The 15889-nt window shown below is 42.2% G+C and overlaps 1 protein-coding gene across 3 annotated transcripts; it reads right to left on the bottom strand.

Moving 5' to 3' along the window:
- Positions 1-1729: 1729 nt before the first annotated feature.
- rab10 (RAB10, member RAS oncogene family) lies at positions 1730-12930 on the bottom strand. Of its 3 annotated transcripts, none has more exons than XR_004613317.1 (7): positions 12266-12906; positions 6640-6700; positions 5503-5641; positions 4273-4362; positions 3500-3601; positions 2816-2962; positions 1730-2783 (listed from the first exon to the last, which is right to left on the bottom strand). XR_004613317.1 is itself a non-coding variant. In XM_034580382.1 (6 exons), the coding sequence occupies exons 1-6, from the start codon at positions 12390-12392 to the stop codon at positions 2876-2878; spliced, it is 606 nt and encodes a 201-aa protein (XP_034436273.1). In that variant the 5' UTR covers positions 12393-12930; the 3' UTR covers positions 1730-2875. The 3 variants fall into 3 exon arrangements, 1 of the variants encoding a protein (XP_034436273.1); XR_004613316.1 differs by having other exon boundaries at positions 1730-2786; positions 2817-2962; XM_034580382.1 differs by having other exon boundaries at positions 1730-2962; positions 12266-12930.
- Positions 12931-15889: the final 2959 nt, after the last annotated feature.

The following is a 15889-nucleotide window of genomic DNA, read 5'->3' as shown; positions in this document are numbered from 1 at the left end:
AATAGAAAATCGTCTTAATTTATATTTCACTGTCTGTCGCGATGGGGGTGTAGTGATGTAGAAGTTTGCAGGGAGAAAACCGCTCTAATTATTCATTGCTGTGCCTTTTTTTTTGTTCTTTCACCAAATATAAAGAGGGTTAATAATCAGACTTTAAAATGAGAGTAGCAGTAGCGTGATTGATCTACACTAGTTGTTTTATTTTTCTAATTTATACGTAAAAAAAATGTATTTATAAATTAAGTTGTACACAGTTGATGTAAATATGTTTCTCTTCCGTCAGCTGCTTCGTTTTGTTTCCTTAGGGCAGGCCCTCGTCAGTGTCACTGCTGCTGCCTCCATGTTGTCTTCCTGTCTCGTAACAAACACTAATTCACACCACTCAGCGTAGAGTTAAAACCTTTTTGTAAAACGTTTATTCTCATTTCTCAACCAAAGCACTAAATAGGTGTTTTTTTTTTTGACTTTTTGTTTTTAGAAAATAACACTGCAAGAAGAAAGATGACATTATTTCAGTATCGAGCAGAAATGCCTATTTTTCACACTTCCTGTCTTTGAGCAACACGACGGCCGACTTGCGTCACGTGACGAGTTCTTTGTGCGTCTGAAGTAAAAGTGGAAAACACAAACTGATGGTTCTGTAAACCCGCTGTACTTTGTTCTTTGTGTTGAGGAGATTCTCTCTGAATGTAGTTGTTATGGACTTGATGGTGATTCTGCACTGCTCCTGTGTTTTCATTGTTAAGTGAGAGAATTTTTATTTTTGTGTACATTACTGCTGCGGGAGGTTTGGGTTCAGGGACGAGGTGATAAATAAAGAATGTAAAGAACAAAACATGTTTCACATCCACACCTGCCTCGTTGTTTTGTTACAATCTATTAGATTAACAAGTATTTTCATCGTCTGCAGGTTATTTGATCAAGTTATCGATCGGCAGTATTAGTATAGTTGAAGTTATTCAATACAAAGAAATACAATTAATAAACCAAATTACAGATAAAACGTCTTTTGACCATTTCAGGCCAAATTAAAATCCAGATCTGAAGTTTCATCCCAGAAACAGTTGAAGTAGAACAATTGGAGAACGTCAACATTTCCAATAATTGAATCATTAACATCCATTTGTTTGAATAAAAATATTTTAGACATTGAAATGACCCTCTAAAATCAAAGCCAAGACAATTTTTTGGGGATTTAAATTGAAAGTTGAAACTGTCCAAATACTTTACTTGTGATAAAAGTGACGTGACACCTCAGATTTAGTTCCATGGAAAAGATGCAGGTCAGTGTGATGATTTTCAGACCTATTGCCACCAGGGGGCGCCAAACAAACAGTGGCAACCAGGCCTACTGACCCAGTTTAATTAGCTTCACTCTACTATACAATACAATGACTATACTTTCAATATCTGTTTGAACTAATATCAACACATTTGATTTGAGTTGATAAAATATTATTTTTCTCAACCTGATGATCCAAATTTAAATTAATCACATGTGCTTCTCAGGTTTTATCCTTTTTTTTCCTGGTAAAGTTTATTTTTGGGAACTTTTCTTTTATTCGGTTCGAGGATCTAAGGACAAAAGTTGAAAATCTGTGATACTAGGTTTCATCTTTATAGTTTGATTTCCCGAACCTGGCTTGTTGTAAATCTAGTAGAGTTTAAAATCGGACACAAGTGGACACATGAAACTTCACAACTGATCACACGATTGACGACAAACAAGTTAACTTAAACAAGCTTATTTTTAATGGATCTGCAAAATTGTCTGAATTTCCAAAGAGAACTTGTGTACCTCCCCCCCCACAGTTACCCAGTGGCAAACGTTACACAACGTTACAGAAACGCTTCCAACCCAAAGAAATCTGCATGCAGGAAAAAAAAAACAATTCAACCCAAATAAGGGGAAGAAAATAAAAGTAAAATAAATCATACAGACAAAAATAAAACATCAATAAACAGGACATATACTGTATAATGCCGTTCTCTTGGCTGGAGGAGAAATTCAAACGTTTCCGCTTCGGTTCGGCGTCTCCGTGAACCCGACAGAATATTAAACTGTAATTTCATTGGGTGGATGTGGCTCCGCCCACCACACAGCCCCGCCCCTGTCTTCCATATAAGGCACAGGACAAAATAAACCCCCACATACAAAAGGAGCTGGCCACGCCTCCGTCACTTGGTAACAAATTGTAAATGACCGAATATGGTTAGACAACAGAAACCTCACTGAATGTACAAAATGTTAATCCTACGTTTGTCTTAGTTTTTTTTTTTTTTTTTGTATTTTTTATTTCCTCTGACTGAAGGTGAGTGCTGAGGGTTACGAGGGTTAGGGGGTGGGGGGGGTTAGGGGGTGGAGGGGTGAGGGGGTGAGGAGGTGGAGGGGTGAGGGGGTCCGACCAGGTGAGCTCAGGCAAAGGAAATATTAAAAACATGAGCTTGTCTGTTCGCACTTTTTTTTTTTTTTTTTAACAACCTTTAAAACAAATGACAAGAAACGTGACTGGATTTCTCTTTTTATCAGAAATAAAAATGAGCATCAGATGGAAAAACATGGAGGTGGGAGGTGGTGGGGGAGGGGGGTGGAGGATGAGGAGGAGGAGGAGGAGGAAGAGGAAGAGGAAGGGTGGAGGGGTTAACAAGTGAAGTGGTTTATTGTTTTATTCTGATAAAAGAGACAGAGTGTCAGTGTGCAAGAAAAACTCATGAGACAGGTTAGAGGGCGAGAGAGTTAGAGTTAGCAGTTAGACAGAGAGAGAGAGAGAGAGAGAGAGAGAGAGACGGAGAGAGAGAGGGAGAGAGAGTGTGTGTGTGTGTGTCTGTCTGTGTGTGTCTGTGTGCGTTAGTGTGCGTGAAACAGAGGAGTTGTTCAACTGCAGCACTTGCTCTTCCAGCCTGTGACTCCACCTCCGCTGCTGATGTCGACGTTTTCACTGTTGGGCTCTTTTACAGGCGTCTGACAGGACGACACAGAAACACGTTAGAATGAAACATCACGGACACAAATCAAGACGACACGACTCTGAGAACCAACACAGATTAAATACTGTCTGCAGTTCGATGCTCACACACACACACACACACACACACACACACGTACAGTGTGTTGTTACAAAACACAGACTCACCTTCATGTTTCAGAAACTTAACTTCTTAATATTTGGCAGAAAACTAAAAAGGCTGTAGATGATAAATCTAACAACATCCCCCCGGATTTAAACAATATCAAGAAAAGAGTTGGTAAACTTTATGTAACATTATCAATTTAAGTTTCAAGTAATGACTATTATCACTATCAGTTGATATTGTACATTTTCCAGTTCCACTTGGATACATCCCAAAAAGTACATCCCAAAAAGTATTCAATTACATCAATGCAAGAATCCAACATCGTCCAGTATCGACCCATTTCAGGCAGAAACCAACAGGCCAGTAGACGAGTTCAAATAGAAACACACACCGGATATATCTCCCACTCACAACAGCCGCTCACCTTTCTGAGGATGTCTTCTGCTAACGTGAGGAAGGCCTTCTCGATGCTGACGTTGGCCTTAGCGCTCGTCTCAAAAAACCTAATGCCGTGCTCCCTCGCAATCTGTGGAGAGGAAACGAGGGCGAGTTAGAGCCAGGAGAAGGTCCGGTCCGAAAATAAAGTGGCTGACGTGGAGCAGGGATCAGGTATCACTGGTGCTAACACACACACACACACACAGTCTGGTGTGTGTGTGTGTGTGTCTATGAGTAAGCAGACCTGTATCTGATGTTGCTAAATCTGCAGACTGACTAGTCACTGCTGGTTTACTTTGCTCTAAGAGGCTCCGCACACCTACACATGTTGTCACTTGTCCTGATTACACTGAAAGCTTTAGTTCTAGTGCGGAGCAGCAGCGTCACCACGGTCGTGAAGCAGAAAACAAACAAACGATAGTTATTTATCTGCGTCACGGCCGTTGACGAGGTCCAGACCTCACACACTCATCCCATCATCTCTGCTTTGAAGTCTCTTAACTTCACACTGGGTTTTATAACCTTTAGTGTTGAATGAGCTCAAACTGTGTCATCATGTGAAAACCACCCTGCTCTCATCACGTCAGTGTGAAAATGTAATTAACAGCAGGACACTTAATGATCACATGGTTTCTCTGTGTTCACGACTAGGAACTGAACATGTGCCGACCAAACGGCAGCAACAAACGAGCCAATCAGGACGCGGGAGCTGCGTGACGAAGGGCCTTCCTACAGCGGCGAGGGACTGCACCATCTCACCTGCTCCCCCTTGGCTTTTGGTACGACCCTCTTGTCCTCCATGTCACACTTGTTGCCTAGCAGCATCCTTTCAACGTCCTCATTTGCATGCTGAAAAAGAGATAAAGGAAAAAAAAAAACAATGATCAGACGACTTCCGCAACAGAAAACTTAACCCCCGGACAGATTATTTTCTCTCTCACACACACACTGTTTGTTTTGACTCATTCACATTTGGACCAGGTCCCGTAAGTCGATCAATCAAACTCATTTCAACACAACCAGGTGATAAAAGGTTTAATATTTACATATCAAAGTACACACTGGCCAACAGGGGGCAGACAGACTGTGTGAGGCTTTGGACAATAACTGACTGTCATTAAAAGTTGTCATAAATCCTGTCAACGGACTGATTACATTGCTTTTTGGTTGAAGGTGTCAAAACTCAGAGATAGACACAGTTGAAATATAGGTCAGGAGTCGATATCATGTTGTTACAGAGTGTTAAAGGACAAAAGAAGGTGGAGACCCACTGATCTTAACACTGTGTTCATGGCACTTTCCAACAAAACCATGCAACCTATCCCAGAGGGAACGAGCTTTTAAAACACTGAGCTACAACATGAACAAGGTCGAGTTCAAAGTTGTCAGGAAATGCAATGTGCTTCCTTTTCCTCAACTCAACTCAAAGCTCTTTAACGGCGAGGGTGAGAAAAATGACAGGAAAGTGTTCCACATGAATGCAGTCCCCACCCCCCCCCCCCCCCCCATCGGCCTTATTCATTAGCCAACACCTTCAGACTGATCATGTGTTGTAACATTACAGTGTTTTCTTACTCCCAGGAAAGAGGAACTATTTATTATTGACTTAATCTGGCGTGCTGGTTCTGGAATGGATCCCAGAGACGCACTAAGATAAGGAGTAAGACGACAGCACTAAACACAGAGGGACGTGCGAGGGTGAAACACACCAACATGGATAAGACCATAGAGATATGGAAGCTAAACCGGAGGCAGAGTTGTTGTACCTCTCACAGAGGAGCGCTCAGCTCTCAGCGGCAGAATTAACTCAGCATATTTTACCGACAGCTCATCGTTCTGAATTATCAGGCTTGTTAAATGACTCATATAATAGTCTACACTACTTAAATCTATTGCAGCCAAACACAGATCCTGTTAGATCCCCTCACAGCAACCCATAATCCACAGAGATGTTAAAAGCAGCCCTCTGGTATTGTGTTACTTCTTTACCTCGTCGATGTTGCGCAGCCATTTGCTGATGTTTTCGAAGCTCTTGGCGTTGGTGATGTCGTAGACCAGCATAATGCCCATGGCTCCTCTGTAGTAGGAGGTGGTGATGGTGTGGAACCGTTCCTGACCGGCTGTGTCCCTAAACAAACACAACACACACACATTTGTATTCATTGCAGCTCTTGCCCCAGACGATAAATAGTTTAAGATCTTCACCACACATAAAACTGAGCATTAAAATATATGCAAGGTTTGAGAGACTCTAATCTGAACACTTATTAGCTACAGACTGTATTTAGGTTGTTTGAAAATGTAAGAATAAAAGCTATTACTCAGCATTAAGATTAGTTCTACATTTTTTGTTCTGCTTTGCTTCGCTCAAGTGAGATAATGTAGCTTCATTATTTATGTCACAGACCTTAAGGTGTAGCAGACACGTGTAACTATGGCTGCAGGCTAACTAAAATAGTTTACAATGTGTGACAAAGAAAGCAACACGTTCTTTTATCTCGATTATTATTAAAGCTGCAACAACTAACAATATCACAGGGCTGGACTTCAAATCAATATCACAATCAGTCGGACTCGAGAAGATAACCATGGGAGTGGATGTGCAGGTCTCTCAGTCTCAGCTCTAGATAACATTGAATGATTAAAATGAAAAGCCTTTTGTCTGCTGCGGAGGATGTGTCACCGTATCTTAAAAATGTCGGGATATCAATTTCAGTTCCGTGTAGCAGCCTTGTTACAGTGATAAACTGCGACGGCATCTGAACCATCATAAACAGGACATTACAAAAGCTATAAAGAAACAGAAAGAGAAAACGAGAGAAAGAGAAAGAAAGAGAAAGAAAGAAAGAGAAAGAAATTATGGTCTTTTAAGTTTTGCAAACGGAAACATAGTCATTTCAGCTGCTGTAAGTGGTGGAGGAAACTGGTAACCCCCCCAGCAGACCTCCTGACGGGCCAATGACCATTTCCTGTTCCGACATATTTCTGGACTTGAGGGAGGATTGTCAAACAGATGTTTCACTATGATGTAACAAAGTTTGTGCATTTTTTTCCGCCCTGCACAGATAGGACACTCATGGGTCTACAAACAAAAAGAAGTCATCTCATAACAACGCACTGACTCACCAGATCTGTAGTTTGATCTTCTTTCCTTGTAATTCAACAGTTTTGATCTTGAAGTCTATTCCTGTGGAACAAAAGACACAGATATTAGTATACACATCCATCAGAAAGGGGCGGACACGTCCAGCGTGTGAGAGACAGCAATGATGGGAAACGGATGAATGATAAATAGCAGCTTACAGAGCTTAAAAGACTTCAGCACTGATGTCAGGAGAAAATGGAAACATCAACAATGACGGATGAGAAACAACCCAAGAAAGACGTCGAGCGAGAGAGTAAAATGGAAAGTGTGCGACAGCTGTTTCCATCAGGGAGACAATAACATGAATTCTTTCTCTTCCTGATTCTGCCATGTCATGCCCAGACCTTGAACCCATGAGCAGAGGGTTGTGGGATCAGCAGCTGGTTAACAATGAGCGCGTTCACGGAACCAGGTAACACAGCGAAATCAGGTTATGGCAGGAAAACAGAGGCAATGATCTGATGCACTACAGTAACCTCATCGCTGTTAAAACCTGACCTGGTTAGATATTTATATGTGATGTTGAAGAGTGGTCGGTGCAGTGAAGGGACACTTTACTTTCTGTGGCAGGAGAGCAGACAGTTTTTTCCGTGTGGCTGTTTCTGAGTTTCACAAATAACAAACTGTTCAGTAATGGAAACTCATTTTTCAGTTTCTGTTCACTGGACTTTGGATTTAATTATTTTGGACGTGTCCTGATGTTTCCGCTCATCTAGACGGTGAATTTCCTCCAAGTTATTTCCTTGGACTCTTGTGTTTAATCCTCGTTATGTTCGTAAAAAGCTGTATTTTTTAAATGCTATGACTTCAAATATGAATTTCTATGGTGCTAAAATAGACAAGGAATCCATGATCTGGAAACTATTCGAGTAAACTGGATCACCTGAGCACAAATGCAGCACAACATAGCATAACTGTAACAAACCATAGAGCATTTAGGACTGATTTGTTTCAGTTAACTGATTTGTTTCAGTTCATAATCAAACAATTAGACGATTGTTGTTTGGATAACTAGAGGCTTGTCAAGGCTTCATCCTGGGGTCTTCAAATGTATTATTCTCTGGCATTTTCTACTTTCTTTAAACATATCAATCAGTATTTGTATTATTACCGGTGCCACCCCTGAAACAGAGACTCGTGGCAGCGAGTAATCGCAGCAACAAGTAGACGCAAGTTCAAGTGAAAGACAAAAATGTCAAACTCAATTATTAAGTCTACAACTTTCTTGATTAAGAGATCAACGCTGTGGTTAAATAAGTGCTGCAAAAAGTGAAACATTTCCGTAATCGGTGAAACAGTGAAATGCAGAAACGGGAACTAGTGACTAATCAATTTTCTGACAGTTTCAACTCTAAATGATCGTGTTTACAATATTCATGATCATCGTCATAACTGTGAAAGCCCGAGGGAGGCCTGGTAAAAAATGGTGACTCATCACCGATTTCCCTTTTGGCCACAGAGTTGTGTTTTCCTGTTAAACGCCGAGCTGTCAGTTCTGCTCTGGTCAGAAATCGGGGTTAGCTAAAAGAGACCAAGAAGCAGCTGTGCTCTAGGTGGGGCAGGGCCACAGGATAATGAAGGAACTGGCTGCCAAAGTATGACTCACTATATATTATTCACACCCCAGAGAGAGGGAGGGAGAGAAAGAACGATAGGAGGTTGATAGAAAGAAAGAACGGACAAAAGGGAAGGAGATGGATGTTTTAGCAAACGAACTGCAGCTGTGTTTGCCTACATTGACGTTCACCACTAAAACATTTGAGTTTTGTTGCGTCAACTGCTTTAAAAAAGTTTAAGCACTCAGATTTTTGGCCCGGAACGGATCACGTAACATTACTGTTGTTCCTTGTGAGGAGTAAAAACACTGTCGGGCTTTTCTCCTGGCGAGGCGCACTGGCAGGTTGTCAAGGAAATACAGGCATTGTGCAATGACGCAACATTGATCCAATCGCTGGAAAAGTGGTCAGGCTCCACGAGAAGAGAGCGACGCTTTCCATCACAGTCAGAAAAACTGAACTGGAAGTCCTGAACACAAAGTCCACGGGGTTTATGAGCGGTTTTCTTTTTCATCCGAGAGGAACCATTCCTTCCACGAGCAGGAATTCCACTGACTCCATCTGCCAGTTTCCATGCAAAATTCATGACGTGTTGTTTAACTGGGATCCAGACTGCAACATTATGCATGTTCAGCACTCTTAATATTCATAACCGATAATGTAAACTGGGGGGGGAGAGACACACTCAGAGGATTGGAAATAAGGATGAGTGACTGATGCGAGAGGGGGGGGGGTTTCCAGCGGGGGTATTTTGAGAAGCAGCTGTGTCTCCAATCACACTGTGACTCCAAAGGTATGAGTACAGTGTCAGGGGAAGAACCCACTTCTGTTTCACATGTCCTGGTTCTGCTATTTCTTCCCAATGTTTGTTTCCACTCACACGTTGTGGTTTTATGTTATGAATCCAGATCTGAACCTGATTTGAATCTAGTCCTAAAAGTTGCATCTTGCAGATATTCTCGTCCAGTCTGGTCCACAATGTACAGACAGAGATGGGGGAGGACACGTTTTGCAGTTCCTGCTGCAGCCACTTGGTGCCGTCCCCAAAAGTATTATATATTGAGGAATTTAATATCTCTGGCCAAATTGGAGACCGTTGCAAATGTCAGAGAAAACAATTCCACTGCTCATTTGTATTCTGCTGTTATGTCAGGCAACATTTATGCTCCTGTTATTGCAGAGTCTCTCTTGTGAAATATGTTTCCACCCTTTGTGAAACTTGTCCTGCAAAATAAATAAAATCCATCTCACAGATCTTCTAATTTAACCAGTATCCATTTCATATTCATGTTTTTCTGAACTCTGGTCATTTTTCTGCACTAATTTGTTGCCTTCACTAATCATACACTGCGCCAGAATAGTGACATGAAACCACTAATCATATGACATCGCTGATTCCAACCAGAACAAGTCACCACAAGGCAGAAGGAAAACCAACAGGGTTCAACTTTCCTAGCAGGGACTATATCCACAAGGAACAGTCCAACATTACCAGTGGCCCGGGGCCAGGAAAGGTTTATGCAGGGCGAGTTGATTGACCAGTCACCGGTCCGCCCCGGCCAGTGACTGTTCATCGGAGTCCTAATGATGCATTCACACCAAACGCAGATTTCCACGACGCCCTGATTGCTCTGTTTATTTGTCTGGATGACTGTTGTTTCCTGAGCTACCTTGTTTTGAGCAATAAAACTATAATAAATCTAGTAATGGCAGCTCTGTCCTCTTTTTATTCTACTCATTAATGTCTTAAGCGTGTAAAAGAGTGATTCATTTTTACTACGCGTGCTGCAATAAAAGGCCCTTGTAATTATTATATTACGAAACTTCAGACTCGTGAAAGTTTACAAGGGGCCAGTAGGACTCTGATCTACTGGCCAAGTAGGGCAGTGGGGAAAAATTCAAGTTGAGTACTTGAACGAGGCTTTACTTTCAGAATGACTCCACAAACTTGCCTTAAAAGCAACGAAGGCAACTGCATTAGCATTAGATTGCATGAGCTGGGGTGGATTAAGTCTGGCATATTCCTAACTTTTTGCAGCTCAACATACGACAAGCTTCTTTGTTTTGAGTACAGATGTAGAACGAAGACAAGGCGTGAGACAAGGCGTGAGACAGGGTGAGAGACAGGGCGAGAGACAGGGCGAGAGACAAGGCGAGAGACAGGGTGAGAGACAAGGCGAGAGACAGGGTGAGAGACAGGGTGAGAGACAATCCCGACTGGACGACAACTATGTTGTATTTTCTTAACCAGGACAACTCCTGAAGGGAACCAGAGAAAGAGGAGATGGTTTGAAATTCCTTAAATCTGCATCTTTTACTTGCCACCTTTGTGGACAACCTAGGGTTTTACACACATTGCACTTCTAATCTTCATGACAGAAGTGACAGGTTCTGATCAAACACTGTGCCAATGTCGACCTGAGTTTTGGGATAAAAGCCTATGACTATGTTATGAGAAACACGACTGTGTGTATTCTTCAAAGCACTCGGCTGATGACAGGATAAAGAAAAGCCACAGCAGCGACCAAACCATAAACAAATACATACCTCCACGTGACAGCGAGCTTTGCAACACAGCACGCAGTTCATGGCTGTACCTCAACCAATCTAATCTAGCCTGGATACCACCGGGAACACTGGTGCCCATTATGGTTGTGTGTTGTTGGGCATACAGTCAGGAGGAGTCGTCTGTCAACACCTAGGTTGCGAAAAACCGGGGCTTGAAAGTAAAGCCCAATCAAGAGATCAAGGATCTAATGCCGGTTCATGGCAAACAGTCGGCTTAATTTGGTTCAGCAACACACATCTAATGTTACGTTATTACTCAACGGCCGATCTTAAGCAGTAAATGGAGCCTTCACTCGGGCCGTGCAGGGATTTGACATAGCTTGACACTTGACTCATGTGAGCGTGATGATGGACGCACGCATGCGTAGAGGACCAGGGGGGGGGGGAGCTGATGATGCCACCATGATGAATTGTTTACGTGGAAAGTTACTAGTATATTTACTAATGCACTTAAATATAAAATCACAGATACTTGTATTTCTGTATGTTTTAATATAACTTGACAGCCACAGCTACCGGTGACATTTAAGAGACTTCAGATACTAAACATTATTCTGCAAGTAATGATAATTTACCCAAATACTGAATCTCAATCAGAGGTGACATGTAAAAATGTATTTGCCTGCATCTCAGATAAAAACGTAGATATTTCAAATCTATATGAATATAAATGGAGCAAAAGCTGCAAATGACGACATTTGAACAGCGAAAACAGGGAAAGTTTGACATTTAAGCAGGAAAAGTGACTAAAATCTTAAATATGTGATGAAGACAGTTGCTGATTAATTGTTAAAAAGTCGATTAATCAACAAGTCAAGGCAGCTGTAAAGAAATCTTCATAACTGATCTAGATGAGACTCAGCAACATAAATGCTGTTCAAACAATAATAGTTATAAAACATTAACCCACATATAATTGTTTATTTACACATAATTTGCTGCTTATAAGCACTTTCAACTGCGAACTGCTGTGACGGAAGAAGAATACAAGTCTAACACTTATATAATTAATGACACACGTGTAATTATAAAGGTTTTATATAGGTTAACACTAACATGTATACGTCTGTTATAGGCCCTGCACTGCTGCTAGCCCAGTTAGCTTGCTAGCTACTGAGTCGACTGACGTGACAGCAATTCCCCTGGTTCAGAAACTGGTTCTACTGGACATCACTGGCCAACTAAACCCACAACAACCCTCGGGTGTTGTTATTAAACTCCCATATACTTTTAAAAAGAATGGGGGGGTTGACTGGGATTCGACCAAGAGCTCGTAAAACTGCACAGCTAGCTTCCAAGCTAGCTGTGCAGGCCCGGAGAGCCGCCGCACGCTGCTAGCACGGCGGCTAACTGCACTCGCCCTGCCCGCCTCTCCCAGCTGAAGGGTACGAGTCCCCCGAGCTGCGGACCCGGGGACAGACCCCACACCACCCGGACCCGGCATGTCCCCCTTCCCCGGGGGGGGATGGGGGTCCCCTCTTACCTATGGTGGAGATGAAGGTTGTGTTGAAGGCGTCGTCGGAGAAGCGGAACAGCACGCAGGTCTTCCCCACGCCCGAGTCCCCGATCAGGAGCAGCTTGAACAGCAAGTCGTACGTCTTCTTCGCCATTGAGAACTAGCTTGTGTTCACCCGGGTGGATACAACAACAACAACAAACAACAAACAACAAAAAAACAAAAAAAATGGCAACCTAACACGCCCGAGTGTGAGTCTACAGCCGGCTCCCTTCGCTCCTCCGGACCGTTCACAGCTAACCGGGCTGGGATCTGTTGATTAGCTCGGCGGGCTAGTTGGCTCTGAAAACACCCGAGCAGAAAGAAAAGAGACGCGTCCGTGTTCCCGAGATGTTCGATTCCCCGAGGGCCCCGACTGTTTGCCCCCCCCTGCTCTCCTGGTCGCTTTACAGCATGAGAACAGAAAGCGAAAAAAAAAAAAGAGCCCAACCACTCCTCCCGTGTGATTCCTCTTTTCCACTGTTCCTCCGCTGCTCCCACTCAGTCGGGACAAAATGGCTCCTCTCTCTCTCTCTCTCTCTCGCTCGCTCTCTCGCTCTCTCTCTCTCTCTCTCTAATTCAGATTCTCGGCACACTCCGTCATTCCAGCCGCTCGAACCCAGAACCACTTCCAGCAGGACCGATGTCACCGGGGGGGAGAGAGAGGGCTGCTGGTGGTGGTGGGGGGGACGGGGACCGTTGGGGTGTTTTGTTTTTTTCTCGCCGCCGGTGCGAAACGATTCTCGGGCCCTTGTTTCTTTTTTTCCCTTCCTCACTTCCTCCGGAGAGATTAGAGCCGAAACACAGAGAGACGAGCGCCGCCGCCTTCGAATGGAGCCACCGCGGCGACACCCTGCAGCCCCCGGCCACGCCCCCTGTCCCCGCCCCCTTCTGTCAGACTCCGCCCCTGCGATTGGTCAACGCGGCCTTCACTCACGCACCCGCCCTAATGTGATTGGCTACTGGGTTGGGGGGGTTAGGGGGAGGCGTGTCTTATAATTGACAGAAATGCGACTGAGTGCGCAGCGCTGACATTTGGGCTCAAATCTCAATTCTCTTGAGAATTATTCATAAATTTTCATGAATTCACTTCTGTAAGTTTATTGTTGATCGTGTTATTCAATAATTTTCATTATCTGGGGAAAATGTGCGTATTTTGTTTTGTTAGAACCCCCCCCCCCCCAAAAAGTGTTTATGTTTTATGTTTCTCAATAAATTTGATATTGTTTTTGGCAACTACAGCAATAAAAGATCCTGTTTTATTGTTTTAATTTGTGCCTGAAAGACGTTGAACAATTTCCAACAAAAACGCTGTTAAAACTTTAAAAATATTTTTTTAATTCTACAGGATATTTATATGATTTATACTGTACAACAACACCTGGTTTGTATTTATGTTTGTATGTTCCTGTTTTTTATTGCACACACAACCCCATGTGTGCTTCTTTCTTCTTCTGTTCCTCTTTTAAAATAAAAAAAAAGAAATGTATAGTTTGATCCAACATGGCGGCCGGTTTCATGCGGATCTCTTGCAGCCGGGGCGTGTGATGCGGTGACTGTCCCAGCTGTGACTCAGGCAAAGTGATGTCATATAAAAAGTACTTCTGTGCTTGTTACGGGCGTTTCCCCACATCCTCTGTTTCATGAAGTGCACACGCATGTATCCTGTCTTTTTTACTGAGAGATAAAATGCATGTGTGTACTGTGTGTGAGTGTGTGTGTGTGTGTGTGTGTGTTGCTCTCTCCCTCTTCCGCCTGTCAGAGTAGTTGGACTCTCAGACACTCCCTAGGAATGCTGAGTATGCCCTGCTGCGTTTCTACTGCCAAGTACAGACTTGAAACGAACCAAAGGAAGAAACACTATAGAAAGAGAGAGAGAGAGATAGTCACTAAAAAGCTGAGGAAGGGATTAATGAAGGTTTAGCACATTAATAAATCAAAGTAGTGGAACAAATAATTGACCTTATGCACGAGGTTGAATGAAAAACTGCCCCGTGACCCTTGACCCCCACAAAATCTCTATCAGACATTTACTTATGCGTAAATACTTTAATCATTGTCACACTTTTCAGAAATACCTTGTGTAAATATAGATTTTAAGGGAGGGCAGAAAGAAAAGAAACGAGAAGCAGATATCTAAAACAGATGGTTAAGAGGCATTAGTTAAATGAAGCTCACTGTTTTTCTTCTCAACTAAAGTTGAAGTGCAGGTTAAATTCTATGTTAGGTCGTATTCTGATCGAATGCCTCCTCCTCAGTTATAAGACCATCTTTGTTGCACCAGTAAATCATGTCTGAATGCAGAAATCTTCCCACATCACTGTGCATTCCTGAATTTTGCTGCTTGGGGCCCCAGGGTTCGTCTCACACGCTCACAAACAGCCAGCGACTCCAATTTCTGCACCGTTCTGGCAGTGACAGTTAAAAACACTTTGAAGAGAAGAACTCTGCTGACACACGTACCTGTTGGACAAGTAAACAAGGTGACCTTTGGGCTTTTTAAGGTATTTTTGGGGGCATTTTTGTGCTTGAACAACTTCGGATGGTTCAGAGGTGACAGGAAGTAAAGGGCGAGAGAGGGGAGGGGGGGGGAATAACTCAGCAACAGTATATGGTATGCATGTTGATCACGAGGACGCCAGGAAGCACAAACCTTATGTTTAACCTGGAAATATGAAACTTTCCCCAACAGCTAAACATATTTTATTCTTTCACTGAAACAAGAAGTCAATTTAAAACTTTGTCCTTTCAGTAATTTTAAAGCAGAAATACTTCCAGCTTCTAAATTTATTTCATTATTATTAAGGTTTCAGGTTTTAAGGTGATTAAGGTTTTAAATTGTAGGTGGCTATAAAAAATAATAATAGATCCTTTTAATGACATTATCTTACATTACATATACATTTAAAGTGTATAAATTGTCATCTTTTTATATTTTTAAACATTATATAGGCCAAATAATACACTGAATAAACAAGGAAATAATCTGCATATAATAATAATGAAAATAATGAATTGCCCACATAAAAGAAAACATTGGGTCACCAGTTATTTTATATAATTTTATCTTTATTTACCAAAACTAGAGTGACTGTTAAGTGTGTTTTCTATATTATAGGCTATAGTGTTTTTGTAGTTTTCTTAAAGCAATACATTAAACTCAAACTAGTGGGAAAAATAACCATCTAAAATTTTAATTTTAACAATTAAAAATAATTAAATTAACATAACAACAACTTTGTCTTAGGCTATATTTCCTTTCTCTTGAAAACACTTGAAGAAAGTTAAATAATGCAGTTTTCTTTTCATCGACTGTTTAGCTTTTTATTTTATACCAGTCATTACTTTTGTTTTGATAGGCGGATATTCCTGACATCCTATTTTCAGCTCTCGGGCTCACACACATTTGGAAAGTTTACTTTGAGCTCTAACTTTCCTGAGAATGAGTCATTCAAGGTGACGCCACGAGTGTCTGAGCTAAGGGGATTCTTAGGATAAGGTTCTGGCTCCGCTCCATAAAACATCAACAAACAGTGCACGAGCCAACAATGACATTCAGTCAATAACTGTCACACACATCACAATGAGGTGGCGTAGTAAAGGAGAAGCAGT

This window comes from Hippoglossus hippoglossus, chromosome 24 (assembly GCF_009819705.1).
Source record: "Hippoglossus hippoglossus isolate fHipHip1 chromosome 24, fHipHip1.pri, whole genome shotgun sequence".
Lineage (NCBI taxonomy): Eukaryota > Metazoa > Chordata > Actinopteri > Pleuronectiformes > Pleuronectidae > Hippoglossus > Hippoglossus hippoglossus.
The sequence above is the reverse complement of the archived record's forward strand: the minus strand, read 5'-3'. Positions and strand labels throughout refer to the sequence as shown.